Genomic DNA, 19,837 nt, shown 5'->3' on the forward strand with positions numbered 1-19,837 from the left:
CCTCATTATAAAAGATGAGACTAGATTTAAATATTTTCCTAACTCGACACGTAAAAAAACATGGCACACACCATCAAATTTAGAGATAGGACCATATAAACAAAAAAAATTAAAAATAAATGGACCCATTGACTTATAAAATTTTTAAAAAAGATAAAACAAAAAAAAATATAGGGATTTTTTTATTCTTTACATATAAATGGTTTATTATTTAAGAGCGATCCGTTAAGGACTTCCATTCATAAAAAGGTTCATTGAATGGTAAAAACTAAACATACAAAGACCAATTTAATATTAAAACAAGGAATGGATGTGTTAAACTTTTTAAATTTAATTTTTACAAGATTGTCCTATTAAATTTAAGAGTATTATTGGACTTTTAGACATGTTCATGCGCTTAGATTCTTAACAGGTTTGAACATTTTTTTTTGTAATTTTTCATATAAATCCAAAAAAATTCGATCCAATTCGTATTTATATAGTGCAAAAGCCGGGATTGGATAGAAACTATGAAGCCCAAACTGTGCCGGCCATGAATAGATTCTAACCTCTTACTTTCTTATTCTTATAATAATAATTTTTTAATAATAATAATAATAATAACAACAACAACAATAACAATAATAATAATAATAATTAAACAACAAAGTGTTATTTTTATTAAAAAGAGTTTTAAATTTGGAACTCTCATATTGAAATAACATTTTTCACAGCAAAGCTATACTTAAAAAATTTAAAAATGATAAACCTACTCCATTAATTTGATTACTTTAGCTTATAAAATATGCTCAACCTACTCCATTAATCCCACTTCAACTTACAGATAAATGCTACTTATCTTGCCATAAGATCCACCATACCCCAACCCAAGCCCATTTCCTAGTATTGTGAACTCCATTGACATTATTAGGCTTAATTACTTAAAAACCACCCACCTTATAATTTTTTTTTCATTTATATCATGACCTAGAAAAATTTTCAATTGTACCCTATTTTCGATTTTTATTTTTCATTTGTACCCCAAACTTAAAAATTTTGATAATTTAATTAATTTAAGAATGAAAATATTAAAAACAAGATACATAAATGATTAATATTAACGTTTTATTAGAATATAGGTTAAAAATGAAGGACTAATTTAAACTTCTTTTCAAAAGAAAATAGGTCAATTTAACTCATTAGGTAGAGATGAAACATAAAAATAAAAAATAGGGTACAATTGAAAATTTTCCTAGGTTATGGTATAAATGAAAAAAAGTTATAAGGTGGGTGGTTTTTAAGTAATTAGGCCACATTATAACTATTCATCGACCTCTTCAAAACAACACAGTTTTCTTATTACAGAACGCAAAAACAAAAATCAAAAATCAAAAAATTCCATACAGCCAAAAACAAAACAAAAAAAATGAGTTTCTTATTTGGCAAAAAGAAAACCCCCGCCGGTATTTCATATTTCCTTAGTTACTTGTTTAAATTTTATATTTGAATTGTGATAGTTTTTTTAGTTTATTAAATTTGAGCTGCAAAATAATGTAAGAATTGGTGGAAAAAGTTGATAATTTTGGTTTACGGGTGTGCAGAGCTGTTAAGGGAAAATAAGAGGATGATGGACAAATCAATTAGAGAAATAGAAAGGGAGAGACAAGGTTTACAAGCTCAAGAAAAGAAGCTAATTGTGGAGATTAAAAAGAATGCTAAACAAGGCCAAATGGTAATGGGAAAATTAAAAAGATTGTGTCTTTATTTAATATTTTTATGATATTCTTTAATGGGTTTATCTGTTTTGTGGTTTTTGATTCTGGGTTTATCTAATTTTTGATGAGTTTTATTTATTTGAGTTTAGGGTAAGAATGTTGATGATTGTAGTTTGTCATGATTTTCAAGTGTTGAAGTTGTTTAATTTATGATTTTGTGTGTGTGGATGATAGGGAGCTGTGAGAGTAATGGCGAAGGATCTTATTAGAACGCGGCATCAGATTGAGAAGTTTTATAAGCTTAAGTCTCAACTTCAGGGTGTGGCTTTAAGAATACAGGTATACCTTTGTAATTGTGTTTTTCCTATATGTATATTGGTGTACATTAGTATTGTGTTTATTACTTTTGCTCCTTGTTCATAACTATTATAAGTTAGGATTGCAAATATCTATTTAAGCTGGCATTTCTAGTTTGGTGTAAATTGTATTGCAAGGGACATATAATTGGTAATCCTTAGACATTGAAAGAAATAAAATGTAACTCGTTGGCGTTTGTTGTAGTTTGATAATGTTAGTAATTTAGTATATATTGAACATAAATGCTTCAGCCTTTTGTTTCCATTTTTGGAAATGCTTCTAAAACTCCAAAACTCTATCTTTGTAATCTATTATTTAAATTATGGCATTTTGCAGTTTTCCGTTTCTGCATTTTCAGTTTATATGTTTCCGTGCTACATAGATATTGGTAATATTAATGTTATTGTACACTTTATTTGAAGAAAAATGCCATTTGATGCTTCATTAGTAAACTTAGATATCATAGACAAAGCCTGCTTTTTTCCCTTAATAAGAAAACCTATGATTTCACATTCACATAAGTTGACTATGGTGTAGAAACGGAAGTATTGTGCTTTCTGTTTCATATTAGGTGTTTCTGCTGCTGTTTGATGTTTGGAAATGACCTTTTTTAGACTCTGAAATCAACTAATGCAATGGGGGAGGCCATGAAAGGTGTGACGAAGGCAATGGGCCAGATGAATAGGCAGATGAACTTACCATCCCTGCAGAAGATAATGATGGAATTCGAGAGGCAGAATGAAAAGATGGAAATGGTCACCGAGGTGATGGGCGATGCTATGGATGACGCTTTGGAAGGAGATGATGAAGAAGAAGAAACAGAAGAGCTTGTAAATCAGGTTCTTGATGAGATTGGAATCAATATCAATAATGAGGTATGTTAATTTCCTCTCTTTTTTCTGCTAATAAAAATTGAAATCTATCTATTACAGGAAAAAGAACAAAAGGAGAGGAAAATCATAAGCACGTTCTAACGGTTTGATATTTTCCTTTGGTATGCAGCTGGTGAATGCTCCCTCAGGCTCTGTCGCTGCGCCAGCTGCAAAGGACAAGGTTGCTCAAGCTGAATCGACTGGAACTCACGGCGAGGGTGGGATAGATGAGGATTTACAGGCGAGATTAGATAATTTGAGAAAGATGTAGAATAAGGTTTATATTAGCTGTATAGATGGTATAATGGCAAAGACAAGCATTAGACTTCTATTTTGTTGATAGTACGTTTCTTGCTTCCGATAATTATTTTTTCCCAAGATTTTTTCGCTATTGTGTTGAAACACTGTGTGTACCTACAAACTTGGAATTATGACTGTTAGTGATGGTATTTAAACTGAAAATTTGTTACAAACTATATAATTGCTTACTTTTTTCCTTTTCCTCAAGTAGACAGATTACATCGACTTGTTTCTCATGATCTAATGCTGAAAGCTCAAGATGAAATTCTGATATCAAGAAGGCCATCCATGGAGTTCTCTGAGGTAAATACATTTTCTTTAGAATCAAGTCGATGGATTGGTGTGCGGCAAATCGGACAGTGAGAGTGAGAATAAAACCACATATCTATACAAGGAGCATGAAATGAATGGCTGCAATTCGAAAGCTGCCTAACGTATTCATCATCCTCGAAATCCGACAAGCAGATGATACATTCCGTTTCAGACGGTAATTCCGCATTATCTACCCCCTTCTTATACTTGAATGTTGAAGCTGAATATGGGTTTAGGTTCAAAGAAACACTCTTATGATCTGCAGGACTAAATAATCCTTGAAGAGACAACTGGTGATGCGATTGTTGCCATCCGAACATCACTAGGGTGTACATTACAAATGCTACGGTAATTATTCCGATCAGCACGAGGCCATACAAGAGGATCAACATGGTTTCTTCACGAAACTGGTCTATACAATCGCAATTGCAGATGAGGTTTGCCATTTTAACACTGATAAGTCTAGATGATCCACCATTCTTGTTCTTGCTGGTCTGCCGATTGTAGATGAGAGAATATTTCACACCCAACTCATCAATAGTTCCAAAGAGCATAGCTGCAAGACAGCTTCGGAATTTGGGATGTATCTGTCTATACAAATCAGGCTGCCAGAAGTTACACTAAAATGAGTAAGATCCCATGAATTATTAGTAAGTTTGCCGGCTCAGATTGTGGAATCTATTGGATCCAATAAGCCAGGAGTTAAATGAAGTGATAATTGCAATTTTCGACAGGGACAATGATTATTTCTTTGGATGTTCTTGGACGATTATGGAATGTGCCAAGAACAAATATTTAACAAGTCAGATTCCATTTTATTCTTTAAAAAATAACTTCATAGAAGTTATGATACCAAAAAAATGCAGATTAAAGGTCGGATCCCTGTCTTTTGAGAAAAAAAAGAAAAGGTTGGGTACCATGTGTAAAGATTGGATACCATTTCGGTAAATAGCCCGGTAAAAAGATTAAAAAGGTTAATTATATACAAATTAAATCTAATAATCATGTTTTAAAAAAAAACAAAAAAATGAAATACTAGTTTAAAAAGATTGATGGGGCGGTGTCTATTAAGACTGGCTTTTTTCGACCGATGAGCTTTACCTCAAATGGTATAAGCGCTAAGCAGAAAACTGCCAGGCCATGGGTTCGATTTCTCCCACAAACGCTCCCCTCTCCAAATTATCAAAAAAAAAAAGACGCATTTTTCGAATAAGTCAATTCATTTGGGATCCTGCTTTTCTTTTCGTGTTTTTTGTATTTCTTTTGTAATATTTTATTGATCTGCCCCTGGGTATGGTTCTTATCAACATTTTCTACTTTTTTTGGTTCGGTCAACCCAACATATCAACTGGTTAACTGGTTAACAGTACCAGAAAGAAACTAGATTTTTCAATTAGAAACTTTGAGATGGAAACTGCACTGAACACCACCTCTGCCGCAAAGGTTTGATTTTTTAGTCTCCAAACTGGGAAAGAAATTCCAAAGATTTTATGTTTTTGCTAAAACATTGCTTTTCTTTTGTGTTTGTGTTTTGGAACAGTTCAAGATTGGTCTATGCCAGTTATCAGTAACTTCAGACAAGAACAGAAACATCCTTAAAGCTTGAATTCGAGAGTAGCATTGGCCTTTTATTCAATATAATAAAATAAACTGTCCCTCTTCACTGTAAACAGCTAATTGTTTCTGTTCCTATCAGAAATGTAGTTGAATTGGTAAACTGAGTTGGTCCTCACCTGCAAAGCTTTCTCTGCAAAGTTGCATTGAGAGATAGTCATGGATTCGTGTAGTAGCTCACAATTTTTACCTAAAAGAATAGCAGTCGGCCAATCACCTGACAATTTGAAGGTAAGTATTATCAATCTCAGCAACAAGTAAGGTCTCTTCATCACCACAACTTGCTATTACTTCACCAAACTGTACAACGAACAACCATTAACGCTCTCAATATTCATAGACGTCGCACTTCTCCTCAGTAAATCATTTTCTGATTCAAAAATGGTTGCTTACCGGTCCGACCATAGTAGAATGACCCCATATCTCATAATGGCCGCAAGAATCTCTAGAAGGTGAGCAAGTAGCTACAAATAACTTCATCCAAACAAGTACGAAGTTCATGTTAAAAGGACGTTAACGAATTTTGAATAGACACTGTCCAAGTTGCAGAAAAACTTGTCGAGTTTTACATTTTGTTTTAGTTTTGTTTTCAGAATCGTTTTTGAAATTAAAACTTTATGCTTATATCATATTCTTATATAAAAAAAAATCATTTCATTTGTTTGATATCGACGTTCAAGGAGACATTTCTTTCAAGGAATCCGACACCTTTTCCGCGGGAGATGATCCTACCATTGTGGACACTGGTAGTATATGTATGTAAATCCAGTAGCTGTTTTATGAGTAGAAACTAATAGAACGGATTGATTGCAGAAATTGGCCGCATCGGAGTTGGAATTTGCCATGATATCCGTTTCCCTGAATTAGCTATGATCTATAAAGAAAAAGGTTTTCACTTGATTGTTCATTAGTTTTACAGTAAACTTGTAAATAAAGCATAGATTTTAATGGACGAATTAATTAAATGTGTGATCTGCAGGTTGCCAGTTAATCTGCTATCCAGGAGCATTCAACATAAGCACAGGTGAAATGCTGTGGGAGATGGTTCAGAGAGCAAGGTCAGATAATTCTAAATTCCATTTGCTTCGGAATTAGCAGTTTCTTTTCGAGAAATTCAATTGTTTTCATGTACTGTATTGTATATGAATTTGCAGGGCAGCTGATAACCAGGTACCTCTTGCATATACATGGTTCTATGCTGCAACGAAAATAATGAAATGATTTTTTTTTATGCTTATATCATATTCTTATATAAAAAAAAATCATAAAAAATATGCAAGTTTTTTTATGATATAAAAAAATCATAAAAAAACGATTCTGAAAACAAAACTAAAACAAAATGTAAAACTCGACAAGTTTTTCTGCAACTTGGACAGTGTCTATTCAAAATTCGTTAACGTCCTTTTAACATGAACTTCGTACTTGTTTGGATGAAGTTATTTGTAGCTACTTGCTCACCTTCTAGAGATTCTTGCGGCCATTATGAGATATGGGGTCATTCTACTATGGTCGGACCGGTAAGCAACCATTTTTGAATCAGAAAATGATTTACTGAGGAGAAGTGCGACGTCTATGAATATTGAGAGCGTTAATGGTTGTTCGTTGTACAGTTTGGTGAAGTAATAGCAAGTTGTGGTGATGAAGAGACCTTACTTGTTGCTGAGATTGATAATACTTACCTTCAAATTGTCAGGTGATTGGCCGACTGCTATTCTTTTAGGTAAAAATTGTGAGCTACTACACGAATCCATGACTATCTCTCAATGCAACTTTGCAGAGAAAGCTTTGCAGGTGAGGACCAACTCAGTTTACCAATTCAACTACATTTCTGATAGGAACAGAAACAATTAGCTGTTTACAGTGAAGAGGGACAGTTTATTTTATTATATTGAATAAAAGGCCAATGCTACTCTCGAATTCAAATAAATATACTTTAACTTTTTAAAATCAATTACATTCTCAAATTTGTGTTTGCGGGTCAAATAGATCACTTTAGTCAATTAGGTCTTCAAATTTGTATTTGGGAGTCAAATAGGTCAGTGTTTGAGGTATATAATTTTGGGTTACTTACTTTAAATTAAGAGTTTGGAACCTAATTGACTCATAAAATTAGAAATGATTCAAAATGACTTATTTGATTTGGAAACACAGATTTCGAGGTATAAATTTAAAGGCCGGGAAAACTTTTTCTTTTTTTATTATGTTATACAAAAGGAAAAAAGTACAAAAATGATCCTAATATCGCTATTGAGGCACAAAGGTGATCCCAATGATTTTCAAGACGCAAAGATGACCTTAATATAGAAGTCTAGAAAATTGAGATTAAGACTCATCCATGAGACGGAGTTATATCACATTTAAGCTTACTTTTTCTGTTTTCAAAAAATTTAGGGTCATATTTGCATTGTAACAGACGTATTGTAATCATTTTTATATTTTTCTGCTAATTTATATCGAAAGTCATTTTTCGATATTTCTGTCGTAGGGTCATTCTGTATATTATTTTTCTAGTTTAATAATTTTCTTCAAATATTTCATCATTATTATATTTTTCAATTAGTACTCATGAAATTTAATCTTTTCGTCATTGTTCTTTATTTGATATTTGATTGGTCTTTTAATATGCATTGAGACGGAAATACTCATACACTGTCATTTGGTTGATCCTTGAGTGCAAAATATTACTACGCATAAAGAATAAAAAAAAGTGAAAAAATGAGTTAGTATACATTTTTCTAAAAAAAAATTAACCTAAAAAAAATATGAAATTTAAAGATTTTTAAATGATGGTAATATAAGAAAAAATTATGAAAAGATATAATTAACCATATAAAAAGCTCTTTATTTTACAATTTTTTCTAATAACAATGTCTATGTTTATACAAACGAGTTCTGCATAATAATGAGATAATAACAGTAGACTCTATTCATTCCAGCTGTACCATAATTAAATTAGACTTAATTTTTTTTAACCAATTAAAAATTGTAATTAAGATTAATAGAACTTTGCAAAGGTTTGAATTTTTATAGATCACTAAAACTATATGCAATACAAGCATAGTTTTCTTTACTTTTCATTCATAAAAGTATGTAATAGTTCATAAATAATGTCATACATCATAATTCTAAAGCTCGTGAAATCTGAGGGAGTCTCAAAATACAGCCTTCAGATGAAATAAAGGAGAAAAGAGGAACAAAAAATAGCTTATCAAAATTACAACACAGGCAATGTAGAGTTTATTCCGAACAAGATCGGTGTTCCATTCTATGAAACACGAGTACCGGAATCCCATGCCAATGCCAGTTGATGCTGTTAATTCTTTAATGGTGCCTTCTTCTCTCGGTCTGAAATCCGAGCCGGAGCATTTGAATGCGATTTGAATCTACCTCTACCACCTCCATCATCCTTTTCCTGAAAAATTACAAAACCGATTTGTTTTACACTAACAAGAAAATCAAGTAATCCCAGAAAGACATACCAAAGGAAAAACATAAAATTGGTTATGCATATCATTCTTATATTATATACATTATGTCCCCGTCATTCGTGGACAATAATGATATTAATAGAATTAATTATAATTTTATTCCTATATTAGAAATTTTCCTATTTTAAATATCAAAATGCTAAGCGATGATGACCTTTTTCTTAACAATCTGAACGACGTCCTCATCTTGTAGAACATGACTAAGGCCACAATGCTGAGGGTAGTGCCTGGCACTAGTGCCCCACACTAGAACGTATTTCACATCCTTCACTAAACTCCTGTGTATGTGATCACAGAAGTCTTCAACTGAGCAGCCACCTCGATCCTATTATGCAAAAAACAAAATTCCGTTAAAACTTCAAGAAATTGGTAAATCCGTAAAATACAGATAAGGACCCACATACAGTTGAAAGAACAACAGGATCAGAGAAATCAGGTTGCTGGCCTTGCGGTTTTGTGTAGGCTCGCACTAACCCCATTTCTTCCCACATTTTTGCAAGTAGTCTGTCGAAGTTGAGCTGTTTATGAACATAAATAAAAACAAATCAGTATTTCTCAAGGCACACAGTATAAGAAATTACAATCTTGTAGACAATACTTCAACTGCTGTGCAAACAAAAGTGATTAGCACATTGACAAAGAAAATTCATGATCTGTGAACGTGTTGGAACGTGCCTTCAGATTGCAGCTAATGACAACAGAATTTGGTTGGCGAGCTAACTTGTCCACATCATCAATACCAATAACATCTATCTTGTTGTAAACATATACGCATTTCATGTATCTACGGTTACCCTCAATGACGTCAATAAGATCATCCACGGTAGCATCCTCACGAAATAGCACCTATTTCCAATTCAAAGGTAAATAAGTACTGTGAGAATTATGAAAGTACACAGAAAATCATTTCGAGAGCAATCAATTCTGTGAAAGCTAAGAACACAGAATGATCAACTTATAAGCAATGTAGACTGAGAACCATGAACTTCATCAGCATAAAGACGGAAGTACCTCTGCATTGTGAATCTTATATTCATGTAAAATCTGATAACATAGCTTCTCATCTACGTGAGTTAATGCTAGAGTGCTGTTGAAAGAGATGCCACCCGTTTTTTTCCTCTTGAAATAAATCTGACAAACAAATGACAGCCACAGCCAAAGTCAAGTGCTTTAATAACTATAATTCTTTGAAATTTTGGCAAAGATGTTTGAACGGTGTTAAAAATGACCTCCATGACAACTTAACATGGCTACCTTGAAGTCAGATACAAATAGCACCAAGTTTTAAATAATAACGACAGGTTACAAAATATAATAAACTTAAGGTGGAAGGAGATGATAAACATTGATGTTTACCAAAATGATATATTAAAATTATATTATCATTAATCTTTTAAGTAATTGCTAATAATTAAATTGACATTCCCAGCGGACTGAGCTACTTATTGATAATAATTAAATCAACATTCCTGGCGGACAGACTTACATGAGGCGGTCTTTTATTTAAACGCAAACCCACAGCTTCCAGTTCACTTGTCAATATTTGCCGATGGCCCTCGCTCTACAAGTATTTACAGAAATGTTACAATAATGTACAAGCATACTGTAAAAAATTACCAGAGTAAAATGCAGAAGCAGGAAACGAAATAAGCTATAAATAGTTCATGCAGTGATCAGGCATCTAAAAAAAGGACCATGCACCCAACAGACAGCCATCAAGGAATTTGGAGCAAGGAAGAAAAAAATTCTTTAGAATTTTAGAAAATGTTAGCGGAAACAAGTAGGATAAAGTTTGACAATAACACCTACTAAAAGTTGTTCAAACAAACCTCCCTAAAGGCAATTTGTATCTGTCTGAAAAATGTGAAAAGTGTTTGATAGGATTAAAAAAGATAACAAACGTATCTTGTAAACCACCTTAAAAGGACTTGTGCTTGGTCAAACATGATCTACATGGTTTTATTATAGACTTAAGGAATTGAGAACTCGTCCCCTTCTATGACTTCTCTCTATCTAAAAACTCCATTAACGGGTGAAGCTTTGAAACAGTGAATCGGATATCTAAATCAAAGAGTAAGCACTCTGTACCACTAAGCTTAGCACAAGAGCCATTATATTCATCATGAGCTGGTAAGGCTAGCTGAAATATATAAGGGTATATATATACTTACTTTTGAGGCATCAAGAACCATCAACACTATGTCTGAAGACTTCGCAACAGCAATAACCTGAGATAATAACATCAGAATTATTTTACTAATGATGACATATAAAAGGCAATAAACCACAGGGAAATATAAAGAAAAAACCATAATCAAATTAAGTCGGTAACCATCATGGCCTTCTATCAAGGTCCATGATTCTGTAAAATCAAAAGGAACAATATGAGATTAGACAATAAGATATGCAGTATACCTGTCTCCCACGTCCCTTGCCTTCTGAAGCACCTTCAATAATTCCAGGAAGATCAAGCAACTGAATTTTAGTATCATTATAGTGTATAATCCCAGGAATACAGGTAAGTGTTGTGAACTCATATGAAGCAGCCTCTGAATGAGTGCCGGTTAACATCGTTAAGAGAGTAGATTTCCCGACACTACATAATAGGAAGAAATTTTAACAGTTTAGCATAGGAAGGTATACACAAACAAGCATACAGGAGGAAACTATTAATAACAGCACCAATATTATTCTCTAATAAAATTTAGGACATTACGGTAGATAAAATTTTGACAAAATATTAAATACAGAGTGGGCTGTTCCATTTGACATTCCAGTATTAGAGTGAGTGATGAAACCAAGATTTCTTTCCAGCCCGGGCTAAATGACATGTAAACCATCTAGTCCACCTCTGACCTCCCGATATCCTAGACCTAACCTCCCTCTAACCGTGACTTCACTATAAACCTACCTCCTTCTCTTGAAAATTTCTGACCGCAGCCCGGACTAGAGTCCCGCCCTGATAAATATAATTTTTTTGAATAAAATCCACAATGCATTCAAACCCTTATTCTGAGAAGGTAATAAAATTGTACCCAGGCAGTCATATATTCAATGAGAAAAGGTAAAAGTCATATTCCAAAGCTTATAACAATCTATTTGTGTTTTAACCATATACATTATCAGTCGCACACGCACAATACATAAAATAGAAGATTAGCTTAATCATAAAGTTGGCATACCTCGGAAATCCTATCAATGCGACACGCCCATGGCCATATTTTGTAACTTCAAAACCATCTCCAGCTCCACTAGAGCCCTGATTCAACAACACCACATCGAGCAATTCGAAATTGGAGACCATGAGACACTAATTTAAACAGTCACATAATTCCCTAAACTAATTACATGTATATTACAAAGATGATATAAAAAAAAAGGTGCATACTTTAGGAGGTTCCAACAACTGGGTCCTTAACTTAGCTATCTTTGCCTTGAGCTGACCAAGATGGTACTCTGCAAGTAAAAAAGTAAATTCGTTAAATACGAAGTACATAAACAAGAGGGAATAAAATTAGAAACGAACCAGTAGCTTTATTTTTCTGGGTACGAGCCATCTCGGCTTCAATCTCTTTAATTCTTTCGATTATACCCATTTTGATTGTGCAACTAACACACAGTCTGAGTGATCAGAAGGGCGATTCCAGGTAGTAATTGATAATGTAAACTGAGTTGCAGTGGTATAGAAGAAGGGTCTGATTTGATTGATAGATTGCAAAACCCAAGCACAATAGGGATTATTAAAACTTTTTTTATTTTGGAATAAAAGATATGAACTTTCTTGATGTTTTATTATGGGCTTGTTCCATGAAACATATTGATCCAGCCCATGTAATTTATGAAACCTTTCTTCTTTGTAAATTGAGAATCAAATATTAAAAATCTTTGAAATTATACATCAAAAAAAAAATCTTTGAAATTAAGTCAAACTAATTAAAAAACTTATAAGCTTTAGTAGAAAAAAAAAATTCAAATATTTCCCTTTTTATAGTTTTATATTAATTCAAGTTTTTTTTACCATCAACAATTTTAAAAATAAAACATTTTTGAGCTTTTTCACTCCAATTTAAACAAATGGCTATAATTAAAATTGAAAATTGTAATATGGGCACGATTTTTAAAATTTGGATTATAAACAAGTCAAAAAAATAAGGTGCTTTCAATGATTAAGCCATGAATAATTTATAATTATTTGCAAAATAATTTTTATTTTTTTTATTAATAATTATAATATTTAAAATAATAATTATAGCTTCGATTGCAATATAACATAACAAATAATAAAATAGTGGAAAATTGATCTTTTTATCAAAACTGGACATTGCATTATTATATAAACATAATATAAGTAAACTGAATACATTATATTCAAGTATAATGTATTATCGATTTGTTATCTTAAAAATTGAAAATTAAAATATTTAAAAATTAGAATTATATAACTTGATAATTGTAATAGTACATAACTTTTTTAATTTACTATTGATTTTTTAATTATTTTTTAATTATTTTTTTTGGATAATTGAGGTGGGGGAGCGCTTGTGGGAGGAATCGAACCCACGACCTAACAGATTGCTACCTAGCGCTTGTACCATTTGAGTTATACCTCATTGGTTATTTTTACTTAATTTTAACACTATATATTTCTATTTATATTAGTATGATGCATTTAAAAATGAAATCCTTCTAAAGATGTTTCTTTCAAAAATCTATTTATAATAGTATTAATATAAAAATAATTAGATAATCAACTTGAACCAAAACTCATGGTAGTTCTGTATTATTTTATTATTTATGAGTTAAACTTTTATTTTAATGTTAAAACTTCAGTTTCTCTCATTTGCTTCATGCAACTTTTTCTTCATTCAGTACAAGTAGGAAGCCTTATTTCACATTCTATTCTACTAGTTGAGTGGCCATTGTTTCCCTGTGAAATTAAGGCATGGTCAATGAAACCAACTCCATTCAACAATGAAAAATACAACACCAGACAGAGCAGCGAATTATAGGCAGTCCCCACGGGCATACCTACTGGTAGGGACAATGTTCTTCGACCCTAACATATGAAGGAGTCGGCCAATCGATCAGTTCGGTCGGGTTCTCAGTCATTGTAATAAAAAAAAAAGAGGCACGACACGAGCAAGAGATGAACATAAACATGCTGAGGAACTCCTTTCATCTAATCTCCCTCTATTTTGGTTGGCCAAAATCTCATCATAGTTTCTCAAAATCAGGTTTTCAGACTGTTAAGTATGTTCTCACTACTGTTTTGGTGCTTTCTCATAAAAACTCTGCCCTGTGCACCAACATCATCTATGCTCTTATTAGTCATTTTTTTTACAATTAAAATCTAATAGTTACAATGTCCTAAGAGCCCTTACTGTTTTTCATGTACACCACTACCGGTATTTCTAGCTACCTTCACTGAGCTTTGATTCAACGGTACCTGTGACTGCATCTCAGCTAGCTCTCTAACTTTCAACAAAATTGTCTCCGGAAGCGGCATTGAACCAGCTGTTTTTCGTGAGTTTAACTGCATTGTAATCAACAAATTAAGATCAATTTTAAGGCGATGAGATATAAAATCTCCGATTATGACTTGCATGGATGAAGAAGGCAATAGATGAGACTGCTCACCCCTTTATCTGAAGGAATCTGTGCAAGGCTAGCTTTCAATAAGTTCCTCCATTTGTCCTGAATAGTAAAATTTTCCATCAGCTAATCATTCTGAAAACATGAGCTCTAAAGGCAAAGTGTTAAAGGCGTACCTTGAGATCAACAGATGTGCGATATGAATACGATGCAAAAGCAAGCCTCTTAATCTCGGACCATCTCCCAGCCCCATACCTAGATACACCCTCCACTAGCTTCATAACCTCAGAGAGAGTCCAAGCTCGATGATGTTTCCTCCTAATCCCCCCTTTCGACGTTGGCACAGTAGCTGTATTATCGTCTGAATCCCCAGACGAATCCACCTGCTTCGGCACCTTCTGATTCCCCACTTCAACTGCACCCATGGTTGGGACTGGTCTGTCCTTGTCCTGTACACCGGTATATAAGGTGATAAAAAGAAACACGAATATCAATAGCACACACTGCAATCAACTTATGAAAACAAAACTTTGGATATTATCATTATATATTTACATGAACAAAAATTAATTTGGTAGAAATCAGCATATGCAAATGTAAGAGCTTGAATTTTTGCAAGCTGGGGGACGGACCATAGATCATTCCGGTAGAATACACATGACATGCTACAATATTTCTCATTATAACAGAGAATGATAAGTATATAACTTGAATAAAATTATATAAAGTAAATGCGAGAAGAAAAGACAATGCAGTGCCAAGGATGAATAATCAGAGTGAAAACCAATATGCAAGAAATATTATAGAAGCATAACAAATTTATAACTAATATTGGATGATGGTGCTGAACCTGTAAGGGAGCAGGTGGAGTTTTCTCGACTTTTTTCCCATTCTCATCATCTGATAAAATATTGTGTTCAGCAAGTGTCTTCTTTACTAGTGTAGCTGTCATGCTCACACCACTTGGATTGAACTTCTGAAATGTGCAATATACAAGAAAACCAATTGGTGCCATGAATCATGATAATAATATCGAGCAAAAAGATATATATGCAAGGAAATGTGGACCCAAGCACACGGACACAGAGAAAGAACAAGAGAGAGAGGGCAAAACATATTTACAGCCGCACAGATGGTAACAGCAAGTAAAATAAGCATCTTAATCTTAATCCACAAAGCGTTGACATCTTAAATGACATTACCAGCTTTCAAAAGTGAGGCTTTGAGTTTGACCAATAAATTACATTTCATTGATGTAAGTACCACAAGTTAACTCATAACTCCATGTCAGAATAGGAAAAACCTGCACAACTGCAAGCTTCCATAAATATTAACTTCTGGACACATAACGACAGCCTAAACTGAGTACAATCTATGCTAGGTAGTCCTAGGAAGAAGAAAACAATGGTAACTATCAAAAACCAAAAAGGCTTCCCACAAGCAAAAAAAATTAAACTAGAATCCGAAAGTCTAACAAACGACACATCTAATGCTCCGGATAAGAATATTTACGTACCAGAAGAGCCATGAAATTTTTCCTCGGACGACTTCTACGAGCCCGAGAAACACATGGAATCTGAATGCTGTATCCTCCAAGGGAATCCAACCTCATGATGATAGTTCTCCCATCTGATGCGACATTTCTAACAGACCTACTATGAGAATTTGATGACAACTGAGCAGGCCCAGAATTATTAACTGACGTCTTTACCCGCCCACTTGATTCTTTTGATTCTACCTCCGAAAGTTCTTCAATGTACCGTCTTGTAGGCTTCCGAACTCGTTTGACTGCTCTTTCTTCAGAGTGATGATCTTCACTTCCAGAATTGTCACCTAGGCTAAGGTTTCTCTTGTTAGCAACAATTTGAAAATCTTCCAGTTGGTTATCATGGTTAATTGGTGCCCCTTCCTCATCAACATTCATTGTTCCTATAACTGGATCATTCTTAAAGGCACCATTAACATTATCATAACCTTCTTGTTTGCCTTTCTTAATCAACTTGTTATCTTTGATTGTAAAAGTTGTTTCTGAAACATCACAAGAATTGGTTAATCCCATGATAATCCTTCTCTTAAGCCACTGCTTATCCTTGACAGTAGTTTCTCGGCCAAATGTCGCTTTAAACATTTCATGAAGTTCTTTAATTGACAAATTATCCAAGCAAATTTCTTCCTGTAACTTGGAAAAATTAGATGGTGAAGTAGCAGCAGCAGCAGAAATCGCAGATCCACCTTCTATCAGTTTCTCAGGAGGAATTGAGCACTCACCAAAGCTCCTAGACTGATACACATGGCTCTCACTCATACTTGACACCAAGGAAGGAACAATTTCCTACAAAGGAATTTAAGATTGGAACTTCTCATCAATAACAGACCATTAATCACGCTGATCAGAACACTGGCTACATATAATTACATAAGCAGCAGAATGATGGGGAGATCCACATGTTAAGCAGAGCCTCTCATCATCTTTCACTTTTTGCAACATTTGCTCAATTTACTACTATATAATTTAAAGACCATCTAAATGTTTCCAAGACCAATAGTAGTTCAACTATAAAGAATTACTTGCATGGTTGACAATGAATAAGCAGAAAATAGCTAAAAGAGGAAACAAATAGCCGGACATTAACAAAAAAGACGCCACCAAATAATGATATGCAAATTGAAATTCCTCACAAATATTAAACACAAATTACTAATACACATTCAGTTTCAAACTCTCTAAGAGTACATCTATGGAAACTATAACATTCTTTTCCAAGTCCCTGCAAGAAAATTATCTTCCACAACCTAATTCAATGCAACTTCACACAAAAAGATGATTTCTGCAAGAAGCAAAGAAAGCATCTGCTGCCCTTTTTCTTGGTCTGTCTAAAATAGATTCATATTCTTAAAATCAGGGTAAATATTTTCAGCTTTCCTATTCACCAGACTCTCATTTTAGACAAACAAGGAACACTTCAAACGTATTGCTAGACCATTGCATGAATATACCCTGACAGGAAAGTACACTTCCTATCACAGTAAGAAATGATAAAAATGTCATAAGCAACCAGAAGCCTACAACACAGCGTAAAACTTTGCACTTCCATCAATGCCAGTTGCCAACTGTAAGGACCCATAAGCATAAAGTGCATTCAGAACCGACAGCAGTAGCATGGTGGTGGAAGTGAAAGTATGTATGGAAAATGGAAGAGCATTAATTCCTTCAAGTTTAAAAAGGAGAAATTCATTGTAAGGAAGTTCAAAGATACCTCAAGCCTTCGATTGAATTTGTCTGGAGCAACATCTGTAGTCTCAAACTGTGGCAAACCTGCCATCAATTACTTAAATTCAATAAGAGAATAAAAAAGATTACATTGAACCTAAAACACAAGTTAAAAAAAAAGACGATTGTCAAGATTTTAAAATGTTCTGAATGGGGAAATTTTCTGTTCTGCATGAATTGTGATAAGCCAATATACAAAAACAATTCAAATAAAGAAACTGGCTCTATTCTTATGGGCAATAAAAAGATTTAATACAAGGGGTTCACAAAACATAAGTTTTGAGGATGAAATGAACCAAACAGCAAAGTTAATCCCCACATTCTAGCAATTATCTGAAGATGACATATATTTAAAATCAAGCATTATTGGACACTTGTGAAAATCATCACATACAAAAGAAGCTTATGCAGACAACAAAAATAATATCATTTCACCTTTACATTTAGAGCTCCAAATGTAATAAAAAGTACTTTAATTAATGAAAACGAACCTTCTGAGGTTTCCAACCGAAGCAGTACACCAGGTGAGGATCCTTCATTGGAAATACAGCCAACAGCCTGCCCAGTGTCTGCAACAATATGCATTTCATTTTTCTCATCTAGAAGCAAACCCTCAACTTCCATAACTTCATCCTCTGTAGCCGGCACCAATCTCCCATCTCCTTCCAACTACCCAATCAACAGGAACTTTATAATCTTAGTTAAGTATTACGAAATATAAAAGCCATATGATCGCATAAACTCCAAAAAGGATAAAGAAAAAAATCCCTTAGATTATACTTTCATTCGCTTGAATACAAGATAGGATCAATAAAATGTTATCTAGATATTATATCGCCAGTAAAACAATAATCAACATAGCAATACCAGCAGTAATAACAAGGTGAAACTGAGTTGCATTATCTAATTAATAAAATCAAGAAAAAATGGACAAGTTAAGTTACCCGAACAAGCTTGTAGACAACAGGATCAGTGAGCCGTTTGGTTGAAGACAAGGAAGGGTAATCATTCGCAATCCTAGCGTCTTCAAAAGTCCCTCTGCCATTACCCTCAACTCCAACCTCTGTTTCCATGGAAAATCCACCACATGCAACTCAAATATACAAACTGAAAACCCCAACAAAAATAGACAAGATACAATAAATAATCAATTCTTTTCCTTTCCACGACTAAATTCTATCCACAATACGCAAAAGAAACTCGAAACCCAAATCGCTAAAACAATGACTCTCTCCCAAGAAACTCATTAGCATCACTTTTCAAACAAAATGAGTCGAGAAATACATTGCAATTCACCTACACCACAAGTCAAAATTTCCAAATTTTCAAATTCTTTCAACCAAAACCAAACTAAAGTGACTCTAATAGTTTAGCTATCAACAAAAACACAATACAAACTCACATCAAAAAGTGAACCAGTTTACTGATTTCCTACTATTTGGTTGTTTAACAACATAAAATTTCAAATATTAAATAACAAAAACAAAACTAAACACCCTTCAAGAAGTAAACTTTCCTAATTTGGGTATCTGAAAATGCATAAATTATTCCCAACAGAATAATGTTAATTTATCCTCAATACATAAAACCAATTCTAGCAAAAAGCTAATTTAATTCAAGAAAATACACAACACCCAGCAACAATATATAAACCAAAACTGCATTTCAGCTCAAAACCAACACAAATTCATCCAAATTCCTAAAACAATCAGCTTTCTTTTATTAAACAATAACAAATAAACAAAAAATGTGAGATAATTAAGAGTATTGACTCACCATAGGAGTGGAGATTACTGACTGAGCCGACTCAAAGTAATTTAAAAGTCACTGAATTTATGGTTTAGCAGAAGTTTAATTTGATAAAAAAGATTAAAAATAGATAATTTTATGAGTAATGAGTAATCAAAAACATAAAAGTTTTTGTTGAGTGTTGATTTTTGGCTCGCTTTTCCAGTACGCTGTGTGTGTTTACTCTCTGGTACAGTTCCGGATTCCAAATTTCTTACTGGATTTGCATTTTATAAAGGCGCGTGAGTTCCGGCTCTTTTTTATGTTGCTTTTATCTAGCTTAGTGTTGATAGTTGGACCAGGCACCTGGTCTGATCCGCCCAAACTCGATTAAGCCCGGCCTCAATTCTGCTAAATAAATCTTCAAAATATACAATTGTTTTTGTATATTTTATAATTATCCCATTCACATAATAGTCAATTAAATATTAATAAAAATATGAAAATAATGAAAAAGTAAGTATTAAAAACATTAAATTACAATAAAAATTATTAAGTTATACTAAAAAATTAAAATATACTTACTTTAAAACTATTGACATAAAAAAT

The 19,837-nt window shown here is 33.3% G+C and overlaps 5 protein-coding genes across 6 annotated transcripts; 2 read left to right on the forward strand and 3 right to left on the reverse strand.

Moving 5' to 3' along the window:
• Nucleotides 1-1,326: 1,326 nt before the first annotated feature.
• On the forward strand, nt 1,327-3,301 carry LOC126682827 (vacuolar protein sorting-associated protein 2 homolog 1-like). The gene is made up of 5 exons (XM_050378588.2): nt 1,327-1,442; nt 1,581-1,711; nt 1,929-2,033; nt 2,666-2,926; nt 3,054-3,301. Exons 1-5 carry the CDS (start codon nt 1,406-1,408, stop codon nt 3,192-3,194), a joined length of 675 nt encoding a protein of 224 aa, XP_050234545.1. The 5' UTR covers nt 1,327-1,405; the 3' UTR covers nt 3,195-3,301.
• Nucleotides 3,302-5,116: 1,815 nt separating this feature from the next.
• Nucleotides 5,117-5,754, reverse strand: LOC126682828 (uncharacterized). The gene is made up of 3 exons (XM_050378590.2): nt 5,543-5,754; nt 5,367-5,449; nt 5,117-5,282 (listed from the first exon to the last, which is right to left on the reverse strand). The coding sequence occupies exons 1-3, from the start codon at nt 5,648-5,650 to the stop codon at nt 5,228-5,230; spliced, it is 246 nt and encodes an 81-aa protein (XP_050234547.1). The 5' UTR covers nt 5,651-5,754; the 3' UTR covers nt 5,117-5,227.
• On the forward strand, nt 5,667-7,295 carry LOC126680753 (omega-amidase, chloroplastic-like; the record flags this gene model as incomplete). Its single annotated transcript, XM_050375931.2, has 7 exons — nt 5,667-5,895; nt 5,963-6,037; nt 6,129-6,207; nt 6,304-6,319; nt 6,586-6,666; nt 6,760-6,842; nt 6,927-7,295. Coding segments are annotated over 7 exons (618 nt in total), but the record flags the coding sequence as incomplete, so codon positions are not given.
• Nucleotides 7,296-8,194: 899 nt separating this feature from the next.
• On the reverse strand, nt 8,195-12,382 carry LOC126683137 (developmentally-regulated G-protein 2). The gene is made up of 11 exons (XM_050378972.2): nt 12,164-12,382; nt 12,026-12,093; nt 11,820-11,896; nt 11,053-11,233; nt 10,809-10,865; nt 10,124-10,198; nt 9,649-9,768; nt 9,313-9,483; nt 9,042-9,155; nt 8,792-8,962; nt 8,195-8,561 (listed from the first exon to the last, which is right to left on the reverse strand). Exons 1-11 carry the CDS (start codon nt 12,231-12,233, stop codon nt 8,463-8,465), a joined length of 1,203 nt encoding a protein of 400 aa, XP_050234929.1. The 5' UTR covers nt 12,234-12,382; the 3' UTR covers nt 8,195-8,462.
• A 1,428-nt stretch (nt 12,383-13,810) lies between these two features.
• Nucleotides 13,811-19,503, reverse strand: LOC126682352 (uncharacterized). Of its 2 annotated transcripts, none has more exons than XM_050378005.1 (9): nt 19,277-19,503; nt 18,445-18,563; nt 17,992-18,169; nt 17,487-17,545; nt 15,746-16,561; nt 15,080-15,205; nt 14,406-14,678; nt 14,275-14,331; nt 13,811-14,170 (listed from the first exon to the last, which is right to left on the reverse strand). In XM_050378005.1, exons 3-9 carry the CDS (start codon nt 18,122-18,124, stop codon nt 14,015-14,017), a joined length of 1,620 nt encoding a protein of 539 aa, XP_050233962.1. In that variant the 5' UTR covers nt 18,125-18,169; nt 18,445-18,563; nt 19,277-19,503; the 3' UTR covers nt 13,811-14,014. The 2 variants fall into 2 exon arrangements, with proteins under 2 accessions (XP_050233962.1, XP_050233961.1); XM_050378004.1 differs by having other exon boundaries at nt 18,445-18,607.
• Nucleotides 19,504-19,837: the final 334 nt, after the last annotated feature.

Source organism: Mercurialis annua, linkage group LG5 (genome assembly GCF_937616625.2).
Source record: "Mercurialis annua linkage group LG5, ddMerAnnu1.2, whole genome shotgun sequence".
NCBI classification, from domain to species: domain Eukaryota; kingdom Viridiplantae; phylum Streptophyta; class Magnoliopsida; order Malpighiales; family Euphorbiaceae; genus Mercurialis; species Mercurialis annua.